Source organism: Anopheles gambiae, chromosome X (genome assembly GCF_943734735.2).
Source record: "Anopheles gambiae chromosome X, idAnoGambNW_F1_1, whole genome shotgun sequence".
Taxonomy (NCBI): Eukaryota; Metazoa; Arthropoda; class Insecta; order Diptera; family Culicidae; genus Anopheles; species Anopheles gambiae.
In genome coordinates, this window is record NC_064600.1 from 19,304,451 (window position 1) to 19,323,865 (window position 19,415).

A 19,415-nucleotide genomic window follows, 5' to 3' on the forward strand; every position below is an offset into this window, starting at 1 on the left:
TAGACCGGGGACTTATCAGCCAACCTGTTAAGAGGTATTTGTTGAACATGGTCATGTTAAGAGGTCATGTGTGCTCGTTATAAGGGGTACTCGTTATGAGGAGTTCCATGTGAATTGCATGGAATTACATGTGTTGCTAAAATTTACTTTATTAGATATTTTTAACGTTATTTGATAGGCTTATTTCTTTTTTTTCTTTTTGATGTTGGAGTGTTATGTATGTTTCATTGCCATTCTATTTCGTGTTTGTAATTTGTAAATTCAAATTATGTATTAACAGTGAAGTGGGGAAGGGATTTACGAAATACCGTTTGCAAATGTTCTTAGGTCGCTTTAGACCTTGCGTGAAAGTGAGCGTATAATTTGTTTTTTGCTATATTTCATCGGATATATCAGTCGGATTATATCAGAATATAATTCATATTGTACACCAAAAGAAAGGAAATTCAATTCTCCAACTATTGTGAATGTAAAACATATTAAAATGATGCATTAAGTACAATTCCTAGTGATTCCCCGCTGACCATTATTTTTTCACCATCAACAAAGCGGGGAATGAAATGGAATACATTTAATTTATTCATCGAGATGGTTTGTAAGTATACGATTAAATAATTGTTGAGCTGTATTTACTGAAAAATATACCTCTATCATGATACGTTTTTAATTTTACTTTGTTTACGTACGCTGCGATCGACTGAATAGTTTAATGAAACATTTCTGATAGTATAAAAGCAAAATAATGTTGATTTCTTTTCTATTAAAATGACATTTTTCTTTTGATCGATACTTAGTCCCAGGTTTTAGAGCATCTTGTGGTAATATTCCTATTTATTTCAAAACACTGTGCCTATTTTTGCTCTTACATGTGGCTCAAATTACAATGGGAATTATTTAGTATCCTAGCGGTCTGTTGAATTATATTTCCTGGTTAGCTGTGACTGTGATACGGTGTTGTCCTTGTGTGACATAATCGGTAGTGCGGCTAGCAATTAGTTTGTCTTGTTTAAAGACGACATGGAAATGTTGCAAGTTGGCTGCTCGTGCTTTCGGTGACGCTTATGGGGCATGGCGTAGTGTAGCTTATCCCAGAACCATGGATCATCCCAGCGGACGTAAGTGTTGGTCTTGAGATATGCTTGGAGCTCTGGGTCGAGCTGATCGATATCGCCAATATCCTGGTAGATGATGGGAATGACGCGGTTGCGCTTGTCCTCCAACGACTGTAAGTACGCAGTGCTAAACTCCATCTGACCCCACACAGACTCGAGGTAGTTGTGCGAGAGGATGATAATGGTGCGTCGTGAATCCTCGACCGCTTTCGTGATCTAGAAGAAGTACATAAAGAAGTAAATAATAAACTAGTAGAAATAATAGAATATAAAATGCCGCTCGTAGCGAACCTGCGAGGCAATCATCTCGCCCGGCATAAAGTCACGCACGTGCCAGCAGATTTTGAAGTTGAGCTCTTCGCTCTCAAGCCTCGGTAACAGCTGGTCTGTGACGAACTTCTCATCCTTGTGCGAGTATGAAATAAATGCATCGTATCGCTTATCCATATCGATTTGCTCCTCCGTGACTAACCACTGTAGCAAATTATGCTTGAAGAGCCACACTTTGATCTCCAGGCTGTATTTCATGTACAACCAGATGGCGAGTAAGCATACAATAAGTAACAGTGAAACTGCCGAACTGATATAGAAACTGAGGGTTGTCGTCCAAGCACACAGCTCGTTCAGTGTAGCCGAGTTGATCGGTTGACCGTCGGAGCACTGGAGGGTGGAGAAGTCCGTAATGCGTGCTGCATTATCGACGGCGAACGCAAGCAGTGGATTTTCACAGTGGCAATCCCAAGGATTCGCTGACAGGCTGATGTTTCGGAGAGCGGTATGATTCAGCTTGATTATGAAGGCTGCGTCGACCTCGGTCAATTGATTGCCAGAGACATCAAGAAGCTCGAGCTGTTCGGGCAGACGATCTCCAGGCAGAGTGGTGAAGCTGTTGTTTGAGATGTAAAGCCGGCGAATGGTATTCCATCCTTCACTTCCGTTAGATAGGGCATTTAGCTTATTCTGTTCCAGATGCAGCTCGATGAAAGTACAATTGATGATCGAGGGGATTTTGGTGACGGGAACAAGAGTAAGATTAGCAGCGGTGCAGTTGATTATGGCCGCTTGATCAACGGGCCGTTTGTAGCATTTGCACTCGATCGGACAGAAATCAATGGCAGCATCAATTTCACAAAGCAGATCCTCCGCGCGCAGTGTTTGCGGTTTACGTCCAAACAGCGCGGGTGGCTGAGCGCATTGAAGTCCCTTTAGTGGGATTGATTTACTGGCATTCAAATGCGCCTGTAGATATGTGACTAGCGACGATGAAATACAGTCACAGTTGAGTGGATTATCAGCGAGAAATATTTCGTTGGGTAAGCGATGGAATGGTTCAATGCGGCTGAGGTCGAAATCGGGATGTGTAATCTTGTTTGACTCCAAATTGACCAGGTTAATCTTGGTCGACAGAAATGGAAAATCTGTATAGCTGATGTGTGTGATAAAGTTGTGCGATAGATTCAGAAATTTAAGATTTCTCCAATATTTTTTAAAATGATCAGATATGTTGACGATTAAATTGTGTGAGAGGTCCAGATATTGAATTTTGTTTAAATGGCTGAAAAGCGCCCATGATGTGCTGTTAATCCTCCGATTGCTGTAGAATCCAGTTTTGCTATTCTCGTGCAGTGTCAGTCGATTGTGGCTGAGATTGAGTCTGATTAGAGACTTTGCCTGTGATTTGAACGCATCCAGATCGATCATATACATCTGGTTATTGTCAAGATGTAATTCTTTTAATTTTTCTTTGGATTCCAGTAGTTGACTGAAAGAGAAGATTGAAATGTAATGAAAGTCATTCGACATATTCTCGACAAAGTATTATGACTTGCCCTTACTTATTCAACGATTTTATATTGTTTTTTTCAAGGTGAAGAATGCACAAATTAATTGCATCACGCAGTAAGGTGTCTGGTAGCGGGTTCGTCAACACGTTGTTTTGTAAATAAAGCTCTTGCAAGTTTTTCAAATCTCGAAACAGATCCTCCGGAATGCTTTGTAATTTGTTGTGGCTAAGGTCAACTTTGATTAGTTTAAAGCAATCTTCAAAAAGTCCTTCCGGTAGTGCGATTATTTTACAGTTGGATAAAGACACTTCCTTAAGAAATCGTAGATAAGCGAACAATTGTGTTTCTAGTACAAGTTCCGAACATTTCTGATTATCTGCCTTAAAGACTTCCAGGTGGTTGTTTTCCGATAACAAATCGGTGGCAAGTCTTGTTAGTTTATTTGACGACAGGTCAAGTATCTTGAGTTTCGGCAGCGTGCTGAACACGTCTTCTTGTAGTTTCACTAGTTGGTTAGAACTGATGTTTAGATACATAAGATTCGGTAGCGTGGTAAACTGACTGACATGATTGAGTTTATTTTTGTCGAGGTACAGAGTCTCAAGTTTAGGCAGGTTAGAAACTAGCTCTTTTGGTAGTATCTCCATGTCAGAATTCTGTATGTAAAGATGTGAGAGTTGCCTGAGTTGATATACAAATTTTCCAGAAACACGATTCCTTCCGTAAAAATGGAGTTTCTTTAGCTTTGACAGGTGTCTGAACAGCAGAGGATTGTCAAACGAGATGTCAGCAAGATTTTGTATGACAAGAGTGTGTAGTTTTTGAAGTCCAGCAAATAGCTGCGGATCCAATGTGATATTCGTGGAATGTTTTGTATTGTCTATCAAGGACATTTTACTGGTATATGATAGCTGAGTGCGATCGAGAAAGGCCGAAAGCAGCTCCACAAGTGACTGATTGCCGATCGGGAGTGAGCAGTTCTGATAAATCAGCTCTTTGAAAGTAAAGCGCTCTAGTTTTGGAGTGTGTTGAAGCAGCTTATAGTCGGGCCTATTCGAACATGTAACCCTCATTAAGTCCGTGTAAATGTCAAAATGGAAACATTCAATTTTGGATTGCACGCTAGACGGATTTGAAACGATGCAGTCATTTCCGCAGGCGTTTGATGTCAGTAAAAACAGCAGGATCAGATAGTACAATGAAGCGTCGTGGGCCATTGAAGATGACGAGAAAGCTGAAGAGCTAATAAATGTTTGTAGAAACCTGAAAATAAAAACAATATACGTGTGGTTTTCAACAAACTGAAAGGCTTTGTTATATATATATATATATATATATATATATATATATATATATATATATATATATATATATATATATATATATATATATATATATATATATATATATATATATATATATATATATATATATATATATATATATATATATATATATATATATATATATATGTTATATATGTTGTTGTTATATATGTTTATATACATCTTGTATATAAACATTCTACAGCGCCAACATTAGGCTTGAGCAGTAACGCTATAAAACATGATTAGGGCGAACGTACCTATAGTGGTACCAATAGTGGTGGTATTGTACTAAAATGCGTACCATACGACAATTTTAAAGTAATTAAGTTATTTATGTTAGTGTGAAATGTTATATGGTCTTTCAAGATGGGATTAAAAGTTAAATGTGGTGAATCCGTTACCTAATGACCGAAAAATCCATTATTTTGTGAAAGTTAACAACGTTTTTCCAAAATGCATAGGATTTCTTAACGAAACTCATATTTGTTTTACGTTTTAAATGACCGCATAACAATGGATTACTAGTTTTATTTCTCAACATAACTGTTATAAAATGTTATTGATTTACTAAAATTCATTGCTTTTTATTTATATTTTGTATTTTTAAGAGTTGTTTTTACCATAGTGTCATTACACAAAACAGGCATGTTCCTATGGTGGTCATTTTAGATTTTGTTCGAGGATATTTTTTAAATATCGTACTGTTTTCACTAAAATACAGGGTTTTCAATGATATTATTGACATGTTCAGCGAGTTGTTGATTCGTTCGGGCATATAATTGACACTTTCAGCGAGATATTGAATTGTTCGTAAGCAGGCGTTGACAAGTTCAGCAATTCTGTAGTGTTGTCATTTGTTTTGTTTACACACTGTGCCGCAGGGTTCAATTTTTCATTCTGAAAAGTCCTAAAAGTAGCTAATAATCATTCCCCAAGCTGTTTAATTCATGAATTAGTTAAAATAAACATATTTTTACGAAAACCGTTTGTTTACCTTCTGATGAGAATGATCCAAGCTGCAGTCCAAGGGGTACGAAAGTGACAGCTCTGTAGTATCGCCGAACTTGTCAACGCCTGCTTCCGAATAATTCAATATCTCGCTGAAAGTGTCAATTATATGCCCGAACGAATTAACAACTCGCTGAACACGTCAATAATATCATTGAAAACCCTGTAAGCAACAGAAATGAGTTTTCTATAAGTACATTACCAAACAAAGGACAAAATTCGCTTATCTGGTTAAGTGAAAAATCGACTTCAAATCAAGCACACTCTTTTGGTTGTGGGTTGACAACAGGTGTTATGCAGTACTCTAGTGAATATTTTCATGAATCAAATACATTTTGTACAAATTACACAAGAAGTCAATATCATGACAGTAATCCTTGCTATTCACACGAAAACATTTTCAAAACTAAGGAACAAAATACGACGACTATAAGAACCATACCATTATTGCAGGTACAACGAAGCGGTCACAAAAAAATTTATTTTTCGTAAATATGTTGTGTTTCATGATAAAAATGGTTGTGATCGCGCAGATTAAACATATTGCATTTTATCATATTCCAATTTATTCATAAATTTACCTTCATGATACTTTAAATCCATTAAAGCACATCTGTATCACTAAAAATTGCACCAATATTGGTACATTTACCCTGTAGAAACAAGTTTGGTAACGGGAGTATGGTTGCTATGCGTAGCACCTCCATAAATGATGTCTTATTCATGTTCTGCCATCATAATGTAAAATAATTGTACAGGTGTGATAATTATTCAGAAAATTTGATAGGGATAAGGACATGTGCTGCTAGTAAGTTTAGAATGGTTTTTAATAGAAGTCTGTGGCGGCAGAAAAAGAGAGATAATCAGAAAAGAAGAAAATTAAGAATAAGGTTTACAAACAAGTTCGTGAACGTGACCTTAAAGTTATCCTTGGAAATAGTGAAAATTTACTAAGTCAAGAATGACTAAAACGGCCAATTATGTAACTAGATCGCTTGAGAAAAAGTGTCAAAAACTGAGATTTGGAATTATGATGCGTGTTTGATATCTTGACATGTCTCTTGTTTGACATTTCCAACTGAATGAAGGATTTTGTCAAACCTTTGCATTATCTTACAGCTATCATTATCTTTGCAGCTTTCCGTCCGATCAGCGTTACGAAAAGTGTTCTCTTTTAAGATTTTTTATTGATATAGTTAATTTATACCATTTATTGAAAGTAATTACAATCATAAATGAGTACTAATTATTATTATTATTATTTATTGGTTAATCTTCAATGGGCCGTATGGTCTAATTAAGATAAGTACACCAACAAATTACATAGCAAAATCAAGATTTGTATCGCAATTCACTGCGGCCACGGCAGAAGCCGGAGACGTTCCTTGAAGTACTGAGTTGAGATGTTGAAATCGAAGCAATCCGAAACAGTGTTGAAAACAACCGACATGCGGAAAATCTCTCTAGACCTAAGTGTTCGGGATGGTGCATAGATATCGACTCGATGCAACAAAGGCGATGTGTTAATAGAGCCATTTAGCAAACCAGCAATGAAAGAGCACTGTGCATTGCGTCTTCTAACCGAAAGAGGTCCAAGACCTAGAAGACGGCACCGGACGGCACCATACGGAGGAAGATTATTGCGATTATGTGTTCCTATAGTGGTGGCAAACAAAGACATCTCAAAAATTATTACATTACAAATTGTTGGTATGATAAAATGCGGTGGAGGTATGGAACAATTGAAAACACTTCACTTAAGGATAGATTTGGAAAGCTGGTGCTGTGATAGAAAAGGTCCCCCAAATAAAACGCAGTGAAACCTTACACAAATAGTTTAATCCGTTCCAGTACCATATTCGTTATGCGGCAGATTCTTATCTATATTATTTGTATGAAAAATGTAATAATTGATTGCAAGATTATAAATGAGCTAATAATAATTTTGATAAGCTACCTATTAAAAATGGAAAATGTCTTCATAATTATAGAATTTATTTAACCATTTGCTCGACTTTTTCTGCTATACTTTTTTAATCAAAAATAAGTCAGTTTCATTACAATTGCATAATCATTTGTAGTAAATATTCTTAGTACGAATAATTATTTTTATTCTAACATTTCTATAGATTTATTGGCATCAAATCTACAATACACATGACTATATATCGAATAATCGTATAATACGAAGTCAGTGCTGCAAAATGTCACTTTCAATGTCATAAAAAAATCTGACTCAAACAAAATCCTTGTCAGCGTAACCTTCTTCTTCTTCTTTGGCTCAACAACCGATGTCGGTCAAGGCCTGCCTGTACCCACTTGTGGGCTTGGCTTTCAGTGACTAATTGATTCCCCCCCATAGCAGGATAGTCAATCCTACGTATGGCGGCACGGTCTGTTTTGGGGATTGAACCCATGACGGGCATGTTGTTAAGTCGTACGAGTTGACGACTGTACTACGAGACCGGTAAGCGTAACCTACTCAATGGTAATAGTCAGCGGTGATACTCAATACTCAATTGGTGGGATCAATGCATGTTTCGTGTTATTTTGGCGACCAACGCTTGGTCAGTCATTATGTCATGCCTTTTTTTTACTGTAATCAGTTCTGCAAAATGTCATTATCATGAATAGACAAATTCCGGCTGAAACGAAGTAATGTCAGCGTCACGAGATTTACTGTGATGATCAGAGGTGAGGCTCAAACAGGTGTTGCGACATTGTGTGCATTGACATTGTGTGCAACCAACTCTTGGTCAATCACTTGGTCGCGAATTTTCATGAGCAAGAGGATACCGCGTTGTTTTGTTGTGATGTTCTGACTGATAGTTCGATATGATTGAATGAACTGCTGCAATTTCAGTAATTTGTTTTACTGCTATTCAGTGAAACGACAAATTTGACACGTACTTTAAAATTTTCTGAAAAATGTGTATTACTGAAATTCAGGCAGTAAATTGTTTTACTGACAATCAGTAAAAACATGGCATTTCAGCTGAAAACCAGTAAAATGTTATACTACTGAACCGTTTCAGTAAAAAAAAAAATAATTCGAAAAATTGCTGTGTACGACTGACTAACAGCTATGCCGATTTGTAGAGCCGGCCTCGTAGCCGCGTGGTAGTCGTCAACTCGTACTACTTAACAACATGTGTGTCTTCCCAAATAGCCAGAATTGCTTAAGCAGCTCATTTTGGCACGCTAAAGATCGCTGCTCTAATTCGCCTTTTGCAGTAGATAAACAGCATCAAAGTTCTATGTGGGTCTTTCAAACAGCGCCTAAGCAGCTTCATTATGCTACGGTGCCAGGGATTATTTTTCTTTGTGTTTTATTTTCAAGCAAGGCGTCATCAATGAAATAAACAACACGATTTGTGTTTTGTTATGTGCATGTTTATTTTAAAACTCCAAAAGCTCTTTAATTTCACATAATTTTACATAGTTTACTAAAAAATCACAATCACTTCACTCAATATTCCTTCTTCAATTAACTTATCTTACTTGTACAGCAGCAATGAGATGATTGACGGCGTCTGTCTTTGACACTTTGACAAGACCCACCTTGTACCGATGTCATGCATTAAAAAGCTATAAAGTTCCACCAAGTTCAGTACCCTTTCTTAACAAGCCTTAAAGTTCTATCATGAACCCTACACATAGTGCTAATCAGCCGCAAAGTTCCAAAGAGTACCGGGTGCTAGTTAAAAAGCTTTATGGTTCCACCAAGTACTGTTTCATCTCTTAATCAGCCACAAAGTACGACATCGGCCCGATTTTTCGTAAAACAGCCCCAAATCAGCTATAAAGTACGAGCTGGCTATTTGGGTTGGGTTCAAGCTCCACATGGACTGTTGTGCCAATGAAAAAAGGTAACTGCAGGCCTAGACCGCCTGCGATTGTCGCGTCAAATAAGAGCCAGAGTAAAAACTTATTGTCTGTGTTTTTTCGAGAAAATTATCAAATAATCATGTGCGGAGATTGGAATGGAAAGTTATTTATAAATGATCGTCACGTAACGTTATTCCGTGAACATAAACATACCATATTTTCAAAAATACACAAACACGAGTACAGTCTGTTCTCGAGTTACGCGGTTCTCGACTTACGCGGATTCGGAGAAACGCGGGATTCTAAATTTGGGGCCGTCTTCGTTTTAAGTTTGTAGGCTGAAATTTCAGCCTTTCAACATTATATAGCAGTTTTCGAGCAGCTATCTAAGTGAGTATAATATACAGGTGGGATTATCCCAAGGTGTATGTATTTAATGGGCTAATTTTTACTGCTTCTGCTCCTGAACGAAGATGTTAAGAATGTTTTGTGTATTCGTCAAGCCTCCAGAAAGCCTATTTGAGCAAAAGTTTTCACGCTATTCATGCTATGAGACCACCTGAACTACATACTCTTTAATTATAGATTCCACCACCTGATCTCTGTAATGCACCTTGGGATTAATGAAAACACCACCTTGTTTTGCCATTTTTTCGAGCAGGTGTTCGAATCTAATTATAACTTTGAGGATAAAATAATCTAGACCAGCGCTCGGCAAACTTTTGAGGTAAAGGGCCAAATGGTGTAAATAATCAAGAGCCGGTCCAGTTAATTTAGCACTCAAATTGTGACATTATAAAAGATTTCAAATCAAATAGTCGGATAATGATATCAAGCAATACGATTGGTGATATTAGCCGGCATCGCGAATAAATGAGCACATTTTAACAGTCATTTAAAGTTCATTTTGGTTTAACCGAGTTCATTTGTTGTTCATTCCTGTTAAAATAAACGATCGTCAAAACAGTTAACGACTGCACGATATCGCATATAGGCAAACACGGGGGAAAAAATCGAGCACTGCAATTAAAGACTGTTAATTTGTATCGCATACGCTCTGGACTGTCGTTTGTTTAACGACGGCATATGACCAGTCGTGAAAATTAACCAAAATTCTAGCAATTTAAAACGACTCTGGCTAATTTTTAACGACTGCTAATTTTAAACTATTTCTTTCGCGATGTTTTTATGTAAGAATATCATTCAAGCAAGGTTAAGGATTATTTAATTCTTATCATTAAAAATAATTGTAATAGTAGCACGGTAGTCCGATAAAAGTTGCTGCTTGAAGCGCATCCTGGTCACAAAGATTATTTTTTTGGATAAAAAATTGATTGCTATTGTGGTAGCTTTGAACAAGCAAAATGATCGTATTTATGGAGCATGTTATGATATACCAACACTTAACGGCTTCATGATATACAAGGAGTCAAACGATATAAAAATTCATCACCTGAGTTGTTTTGGGGAGCTATATTGGCCAAAGGGGAATCGTCATAGTTTTTCATTATCAAAAGCCTTTTACTGTGGTCAAAAATAAATGTGAGAAAAAACAGTTTTTGCTTTCAACAGGGTCCACCTTCAAACCGTAAGGCTTCAACGAAGTTGTGCTTGCGGCTTGCAATGACTTTGAAAAGCGTTTACGTGCGGTTATAAAAAAACACAAGTAAAAAGATTTTAAATAAATTAAAATAAATATAATTTTACTACTTAAAGATGTTGTAGACATCGATGCCGCAGATAAATAGAATCTGGTTTGAATTTTATGATTTATAAAAGTGCATCATTTTTACATTGTCACTATATACATCGACTCACAAAATTTAACTGCTGAAAGACGCATGTAAAGTTATTATAAAAAAAATGAATCGAGACTTTATTGTATTTTTAATGAGCCTGTCCAAAAAGTATGCCGTAGAGTCACGAAAGTGTTTCAAAGTTATCAGAACTTCTGAAAACCCCGGTAATGATTAGTCCATCAATCCATATTATGATAATCAAGGGTGGACGAGTACGGTGGGTGGACGGAATGAAATTTCATGCTAAAAGTTTTTCAGCAACTTTTTATACGTATAGTTTTTTCTTATCTTTAAAAATCAGGCAAATCCGCATTTGACTCTCGGGTCGGATTTTGCCGACTGCTGATCTACACTGAAAATCGCAGTCTAGTTTTGTGTGTGGTTTTATATGGAGTGTTTACATGATTTCAACCTCCAACTGTCAAATTCCATGTAAAAAAAGCTGACTAGAATCGTGAAGGGCCCCTTTGACAGATCAAAGTCAAATCAGTACAATTTGCTTCAAGAATTCCAATGCACTATAAATTGCATTTTTGCCAATAAATTAAAATCACTTAAAAGCCAAAAATATCATAATGTTCTGCACGAATCGTATCAAATAAATTATAAAATGTATAAAAGTACTAAATTGAACTAAATTGGACGAAAATCGTGAAATTCGACATACGCTGATATTCGAGTTACACGGATTCCTTGGGAACGCACAATCCGAGTAACTCGGGAACAGACTGTAAACAAATATTTTAGATAACAGTTGTGATTAACTGGGTTACCTACCCAAGCTTAAACTGATATTTTTTAAAAGGATCACCTAGACACCAGTCCAAGCAGTATAGGAATACTGCTAAATTTTTTATTTTTTTCCATTCTGATAGCATTGATGCATTGCAATGGTATACTACACAACTTATTCTGATGTTACCAACACACTTGTCAAATGAGCCAAAATTTATGACCTCTTTTATACCGAGCGTAGTACCAAAAGTAAGCCGGTCTTCCGGTACAGTCGTCAACTCGTACGACTTAACAACATGCCCGTCATGGGCTCAAGCCTCAAATGGACCGTGCTGCCATACGTAGGACTGTGACTATCCTACTATGGGGGTTGTTGACGCACAACAAAGTTGCGTAAGTATATGTGTGCACGCGCGAAAAATAACGCACGCATGCGTTTAGCAGGACATGAGAGCGGAAGGAAACTACGAAGAGAACTAGGCTGTATACGTATTGTAAATGCACTGGTGTGCGAGTAGGCGCAGAGCATGGGAATCTGCTCCAGTAGAGAGAGAGGGAGAGAGAGAGAGAGAGAGAGAGAGAGAGAGAGAGAGAGAGAGAGAGAGAGAGAAAGAAAGAGAGAGAGAGAGAGAGAGTATACTCGCGAATTATTCATTGAAGTGTGTTTGACAGCAAATTTTGAAACGCAATAAAACTTACATATGAATTTCACTAAACGTATTAATTTTCAGTTATAGTTCCATGTATTTAAACCTTATTATTCAGTTGCTAATGTTTTTTTTTATAAATAATTTTAAAAAGCTATCGTTGAACCATATGGTTTCTAGCCGTTGAAATTTTCCACAGCGAAACCTTTGTTTTCAAGCTCTCTTAAAATCGTCACCATAACGAATAGTCAATAAAAAGAAGAACCGTATCGGACCAATCGATTCGGCCCACGCTAGGAAAAAGGTTTTACGATTGGAAGCGGATAATGGTCCAGGAAATGTCGAATTCATCTAAAAATTATAAAATTCTCTGGTTTTCCAAAGAATTCACCATAAACCAATCGATTAATCACTAGTACAATATTGTTTGAATCAATAACAATAGATTTATCAATGGTCTTTTTTCAAAAATGAAGTTAAAAGAATATTTCACTAGCCAGTAGATAGCTGCATTTAAAAGAATATTTCACTATCCAGTAGATAGCTGCACAACAAATGTTTTTACTAACCCGATCATCGCAGAAAATGTTCGCCACGATCAAGGACTGTGTAGGAACAAGGTCAAGTAATGTAGAACGATTTGACAACTAGCCAAAAGTTCGTTACAGGCAGTTTGACATCTAAGAGCCATTTTCGGTCCAAATTTTCTACTTCTTCTTCTTTGGCTCAACAATCGATGTCGGTCAAGGCCTGCCTGTACCCACTTGTGGGCTTGGCTTTCAGTCACTAATTGATTCCCCCCCCATAGCAGGATAGTCAGTCCTACGTATGGCGGCGCGGTCTATTTGGGGATTGAACCCATGACGGGCATGTTGTTAAGTCGTACGAGGTGACGACTGTACTACGAAACCGGCTCCAAATTTTAATTGTGATAAAAATGATAAATCAGTCTGGTGCTCACAAGAAAATTGTAAATTGGTTATTGAATGTTTCACAAAATGTATTGATGCCTCTTTTAATAATAATGGTTTTACGGTTTGATGAGTTTTCTTGACCTCGTTCCTATACAGTCCTTGGGTTAAACCCAAAGTGGGTACAGAGACTAGGTGGGCTTATAGGTTTGGCGGGAAAACCATATTGAATGAACGTATACGTGATACGTATCTTTACACCCACCCTACGACACATCAACCAAAACAGCCATTGGAATTCACACGCAAACAAACAACAAATGATCGAATCCCCTCCTGTCATTTCGTTTTAATTTTTCTACAGCACTGTAGTGATGGGTAAATTCAACAACAATACGGTATCGCTTCCGAATGACTCCGCCAAAATCGGAAGCGGTTCCGGAAGGTAGGTGCAAAATTCCGAGCCGGTCGGAGCCGTCCGGAACCGCTAGTCGGCAGCCGGAGCCGGTCGGAGCCGTCGAAATCGTTGGAGCCGTCAGAGCCGTCCGGAGCCGCCCGTTGGCAGCCGGTTTCGATTGAAGCCATCCGGAGCTGGTCGGAGCCGTCGGAACCGTTGGAGCCGTTGGAGCCGTTGGAGCCGTCGGAACCGACGTAGCCACCAGAGCCGGTTGGAGCCGTCGTAGCGTCGTAGCCGACTCAGGCTGTTACAACGACTGCAATGGCTCTAACCGGCTCCGTCGGCTACGACCGGCTCCGGCTGCCGACTAGCGGCTCCAGCTGCTGACTAGCGTCTCCGGGCGGCTCCGACGGCTCCAAAGGTTCCAACGGCTCCAAAGGTTTCGACGGGTCCAAAGGTTCCGACGGCTCCAAAGGTTCCAACGGCTCCGGACGGCTCCAGATGGCTCCGAACGGCTCCGACGGCTCTGAACGGTTCCGGACGGCTCCGGGCGGAATCGACGGTTTGAATTATTCGGAATCGGAGCCGGAGTTGCAATGCTCGGAAGCCATTCCGAGCCGTGGATGCGATTCCGATGACCCATCACCCATCCTGTCAAATTGTTCGGGATAAGCCCACCTGTATAATAAACCCACTTTGGGTTAAGCCGTCCGCCGGTTAATCCGTCCCCGGATAATCGACTTTCTACTGTATTTCTACCCTTTTTCCCCCTACGCCATTGGTCAGGCGTCTTCCGTGCTCATTCCCTCCATAGCGCTATCTCTTACGCTCATGAGTTGCTGCGGTGCTTAACACTTGACCGGCAGCCTGACGTCACAGTTTTTCAGCGCATGGCAAGAGAGCGATGAGAGCGACAATTTCTCATGTGACTGTTACAGGGTTTACTAGTCCAATAAACTGTCCACTTGTTTATAACAATAGTCGTTTTTAGAGACACCGCTGTCCACCACTTGCTCACACGCCAGATGGTGTAAGCTACTCTGTCCAATTTAGTAACACAATTTTCGCCTTCGATTGCACAACGGTCGGATTCGGCAAGGTTTCTTGTGGTTGTTGCAGTATTAACAAAATTAAAGTTGTGATGATGTACTGAAATGTATGGTTTATACTGCATATTGCTTGAATAAAAAAACGTGTTTGAAAATATTTTGTGTTTGCAAAATTTGTCCCAACAAAACAAACTGTGCCGAATCTGACAGTTGGTAATCGCTGTCACACTAGTCTTGACAGCCTTGACCGACAGCAGTTGTTGTGCCAAAGAAGAAGAATAATAAAGGTGGTAGAACAAGAACGGTGGTACAGTCAAGGTGTATGGATATTAGGAGGTGAAGTGCTTCAGAGCAAATTGACATTTCACGACTTGACATAACAATACTGGGGGCTCCGGTATTAAAATCGGGTAGGGCTGGAGGGGGGTATAGAAAATTGTATGCGATTTGACATAACAATACTCAATGATGGCGCCCGTAAAACGCGCTAACAATTCACCTCCTTAACACTTTGACCGCCAGCCTGACGTCACAGTTTTTGAGTGAGCACGTAGCGCATGGCAAGAGAGCGATGAGAGCGACAGTTTCTCGTGCGATTGTTATCACTCTTTTGTTTCATTGCGATAAGCGGCGTAGCACATGTCGTTCTCGTTCTCTCTTTCCTACCTCATTCGTTCTCAAGAGAGTCACTGAGCGTCAGATGCAAAGCTGAACGGTGAACAAAACCGTCATGCGAATTTATATGACACGGCGCTTAAAGTGTTAATAAACACACCTTGGGTACAGTCGTTAACATGTCCGTCGTGGGTTAAAGCCGCAAATGGCAATCTCACCTCCTCCTCCCCCCCCCCCCCCCCCCCTTTGGCAAGAACTGGCTCTTCGGTTGTGTGGTAGTAAATAAGTTAAAAAAATCGGCATATGGCGGTTATGTTTTTATTAGACGCTACATTCTATTATAATTTTTGCATCGTTGCTATTAATTTATTACATTACCAGTCTGTTGAATTATCTTTGATAGATCGCACCTTTTTTGAAGATATGCAGGGTTTTTAAAGTTGGCTGTGGTACGGGATTTTCCGTGAGTGACATAAATGCCGATTATCTGATTCAAACGGAAAAGGGTCAAATAAAACCACCCTACACGAATGGAAACAACATCGGTATTATACAAGCTTGTGTAACAATGGGTATAAGTATGGGTGAGGGTTGTAATAATAGGTATAGGTATTGGTTAAGTTAGAGTTACGGTTAGGAATGTAAGTGTATGTGTAAATGATTAAGGGGAATAAAGCAGTCGTTAATTAGTAGTCAACTCAAGTAGATGTGAAATCGTTTTGTTTGTTTTAAACTTTGTTTTAAAGTGCAACATAAAACGTAGGAAGTATCGTACAATTTTCTAATTATTATTATGTATGGTGTATTATTAAATGTCGTTCTTTAAATGTTTTTGGCGATGTCATTCTAGGTAGTGCTTGTGTAATGTTTGTCTACTTTCTGAGGATTTTGTTATTCTCACTTGTATAGTGAATTATTACAAAAAATCCATTCTACATGTAACATGCAATCCGTGTAGTTTTGAAATATTCAATTTGTGATAAAACCTTTAAACAAAACGCTTTCCGTAGCTTTAACCTGACGGAATGCTGTTAGACAAAACACGGTCTCCGTTTGAGGCAAGTAATGCAAATGTTCTTCGTTCAGTTAGATATATAACCAGAGACAAGTTGTCTAACACGGACCATAATAGAAAATCAGCATTTTTGACACTTTTTCGCTAACACTCAAGTCATATAATAGACCCTATAATCTGTACCGCGGGTTGCTTGTTCAAAGACAACATGGGAATGTTGCCAGTTGCCTGATCGTGCTTTGGGCAGCGCCGGGGCATGGCGTAGTGTAGCTTATCCCAGAACCATGGATCATCCCAGCGGACGTAAGTGTTGGTCTTGAGATACGCTTGGAGCTCTGGGTCGAGCTGATCGATATCGCCAATATCCTGGTAGATGATGGGAATGACGCGGTTGCGCTTGTCCTCCAAGGACTGTAAGTACGCAGTGCTAAACTCCATCTGACCCCACACAGACTCGAGGTAGTTGTGCGAGAGGATGATAATGGTGCGTCGTGAATCCTCGACAGCTTTCGTGATCTAGAAGAAGCACATAAAGAAGTAAATAATAAACTAGTAGAAATAATAGAATATAAAATGCCGCTCGTAGCGAACCTGCGAGGCAATCATCTCGCCCGGCATAAAGTCACGCACGTGCCAGCAGATTTTGAAATTGAGCTCTTCGCTCTCAAGCCTCGGTAACAGCTGGTCTGTGACGAACTCCTCATCCTTGTGCGAGTACGAAATAAATGCATCGTATCGCTTATCCATATCGATTTGCTCCTCCGTGACCAACCACTGTAGCAAATTATGCTTGAAGAGCCACACTTTGATCTCCAGGCTGTATTTCATGTACAACCAGATGGCGAGTAAGCATACAATAAGTAACAGTGAAACTGCCGAACTGATATAGAAACTGAGGGTTGTCGTCCAAGCACACAGCTCGTTCAGTGTAGCCGAGTTGATCGGTTGACCGTCGGAGCACTGGAGGGTGGAGAAGTCCGTAATGCGTGCTGCATTATCGACGGCGAACGCAAGCAGTGGATTTTCACAGTGGCAATCCCAAGGATTCGCTGACAGGCTGATGTTTCGGAGAGCGGTATGATTCAGCTTGATTATGAAGGCTACGTCGACCTTGGTCAATTGATTGCCAGAGACATCGAGAAGCTCGAGCTGTTCGGGCAGACGATCTCCAGGCAGAGTGGTGAAGTTGTTGTTTGAGATGTAAAGCCGGCGAACGGTATTCCATCCTTCACTTCCGTTAGATAGGGCATTTAGCTTATTCAGTTCCAAATGCAGCTCGATAAAACTACATTTGATGATCGATGGGCTTTTGATGACGGGAACACGGGTAAGATTAGCAGCGGTGCAGTTGATTATGGCCGCCTGATCAACGGGCCGTTTGTAGCATTTGCACTCGATCGGACAGAAACCAAATAATGTTTCTTTTTCACAAAGCAGATCCTCCGCGCGCAGTGTTTGCGGTTTACGTCCAAACAGCGCGGGTGGCTGAGCGCATTGAAGTCCCTTTAGTGGGATTGATTTACTGGCATTCAAATGCACCTGTAGATATGTGACTAGCGACGATGAAATACAGTCACAGTTGAGTGGATTATCAGCGAGAAATATTTCGTTGGGTAAGCGATGGAGTGGTTCAATGCGGCTGAGGTCGAAATCGGGATGTGTAATCTTGTTTGACTCCAAATTGACCAGGTTAATCTTGGCCGACAGAAATGGAAAATCTGTATAGCTGATGTGTGTGATAAAGTTGTGCGACAGGTCAAGAGATTGAAGATTATCCATGAAATTTTTAAAGTGATCAAATATGTTGGTAATTTCGTTGTACGAAAGATCCAAGTGCGCAAGTTTGATTAAAGGGCGAAAAAGTATCCAGGATGTACTGTTAATCATCCGATCATTATTCTCATGTAGTGTCAGTCGATTGTGGCTGAGATTGAGAAATATTAGTGAATGTGACTGCGATTTAAATGCATCAACATCGATCATATACAGCTGGTTATTGTGAAGTTGTAACTGTTTCAAAGAGCTGAAAGATTTCAGTAGTTGTCTGGAAGAAAAAGGTGAGACATAATCAAGATAGTGCGAAAACTGTGGACAAATGTCAATCAATTCATAATCTTACATGCTCAACGTTGTAATTTTGTTGTGGCTAAGGTCTAGAAAACACACATCATTTGCTCCAAGCAGCTGAGATTCGGGCTGCATGTTAATAAATTCGTTGTGCTGTAAATAAAGCTCTACAGCGAACGAATCACTCAACAGATCCTCCGGAAGGCTTTGTAATTTGTTGTGGCTCAGGTCAACTTTGAATAGTTGGAGACAATGTTGAAAAATTCCTTCCGGTAGTGCGGTTATTTTACAGTTGGATAAAGACACTTCCTTAAGAAATTTTTGCTCAGTGAACACATTTTTTTCTAGTACAAGTTCCGAACATTTCTGATCATCTGCCTTAAAGACTTCCAGGTGGTTGTTTTCCATGAACAAATCGGTGGCAAGTCTCTTCAGTTTATTTGACGATAGGTCAAGTATCTTGAGTTTCGGCAGCCTACTGAACACGTTTTCTTGTAGTTTCACTAGTTGGTTAGAACTGATGTTTAGATACATAAGATTCGGTAGCGTGGTAAACTGACTAACATGCTTGAGTTTATTTTTGTCGAGGTACAGAGTCTCAAGTTTAGGCAGATTGGAAACTAGCTCTTTTGGTAGTTTTTTCATGTCCGAATTATGCATATAAAGTTCTTTGAGTTGCTTCAGTTGTTGTAAGATTGTTCCAGAAACACGATTTCTACCGTGAAATTCGATTTTCTTTAACTGGGGCAGGTGTCTGAACAGCAGAGGATTGTCAAACGAGATATCAGCAAGGTTTTGTATTAAAAGGAATTGTAATTTGAATAGTCCGGCAAACAGCTGCGGATCCAACGTGATATCCTCAGATAGTTCTGCATTGTCAATGAGAAATAATTTATTGATATATGACTGATTGGAGCGATTAACAAAGGCCGAAAGCAGTTCGATAAGTGACTGATTATTGACTGGGAGTGGGCAGTTCCGATAAACCAGCTCGTTGACCGTAAAGCTCGGTAGATCTGGGAGGTCTCGTAGCAACTCAAAGTTAGGCATGTTTGGACATATCACTTCTAGATAGTTGTCGTCTTCATAATATGTAAGATTAACGTTAAAGTTGGGGCAT

At 39.3% G+C, this 19,415-nt stretch overlaps 2 protein-coding genes across 17 annotated transcripts in view; one reads left to right on the forward strand and one right to left on the reverse strand.

Moving 5' to 3' along the window:
- Positions 1-19,415, forward strand: part of LOC4575961 (cation-independent mannose-6-phosphate receptor) — a 96,972-nt gene that overhangs the window by 13,430 nt on the left and 64,127 nt on the right. The gene's annotated exons all lie outside the window — the stretch shown is intronic.
- LOC11175899 (protein toll) overlaps positions 802-19,415 on the reverse strand; it is a 26,457-nt gene continuing 7,843 nt past the window's right edge. For 5 of the 16 annotated variants that reach the window (XM_061643880.1, XM_061643868.1, XM_061643885.1 and 2 more), the window contains 4 exons: positions 18,348-19,415; positions 16,820-18,272; positions 16,412-16,744; positions 5,820-6,069 (listed from right to left, as the gene is read on the reverse strand). The exon at positions 18,348-19,415 is cut by the window's right edge and continues 191 nt beyond it. In XM_061643880.1, coding sequence (XP_061499864.1) covers positions 6,004-6,069; positions 16,412-16,744; positions 16,820-18,272; positions 18,348-19,415 — 2,920 coding nt within the window. In that variant the 3' untranslated portion in view covers positions 5,820-6,003. Of the gene's footprint in view, positions 1,329-1,403; positions 2,875-2,947; positions 4,160-4,844; positions 5,148-5,218; positions 5,396-5,819; positions 6,070-16,411; positions 16,800-16,819; positions 18,273-18,347 lie in introns of those variants that run through there. The other 11 variants (XM_061643915.1, XM_061643910.1, XM_003437116.2 and 8 more) reach the window with 7 other exon arrangements.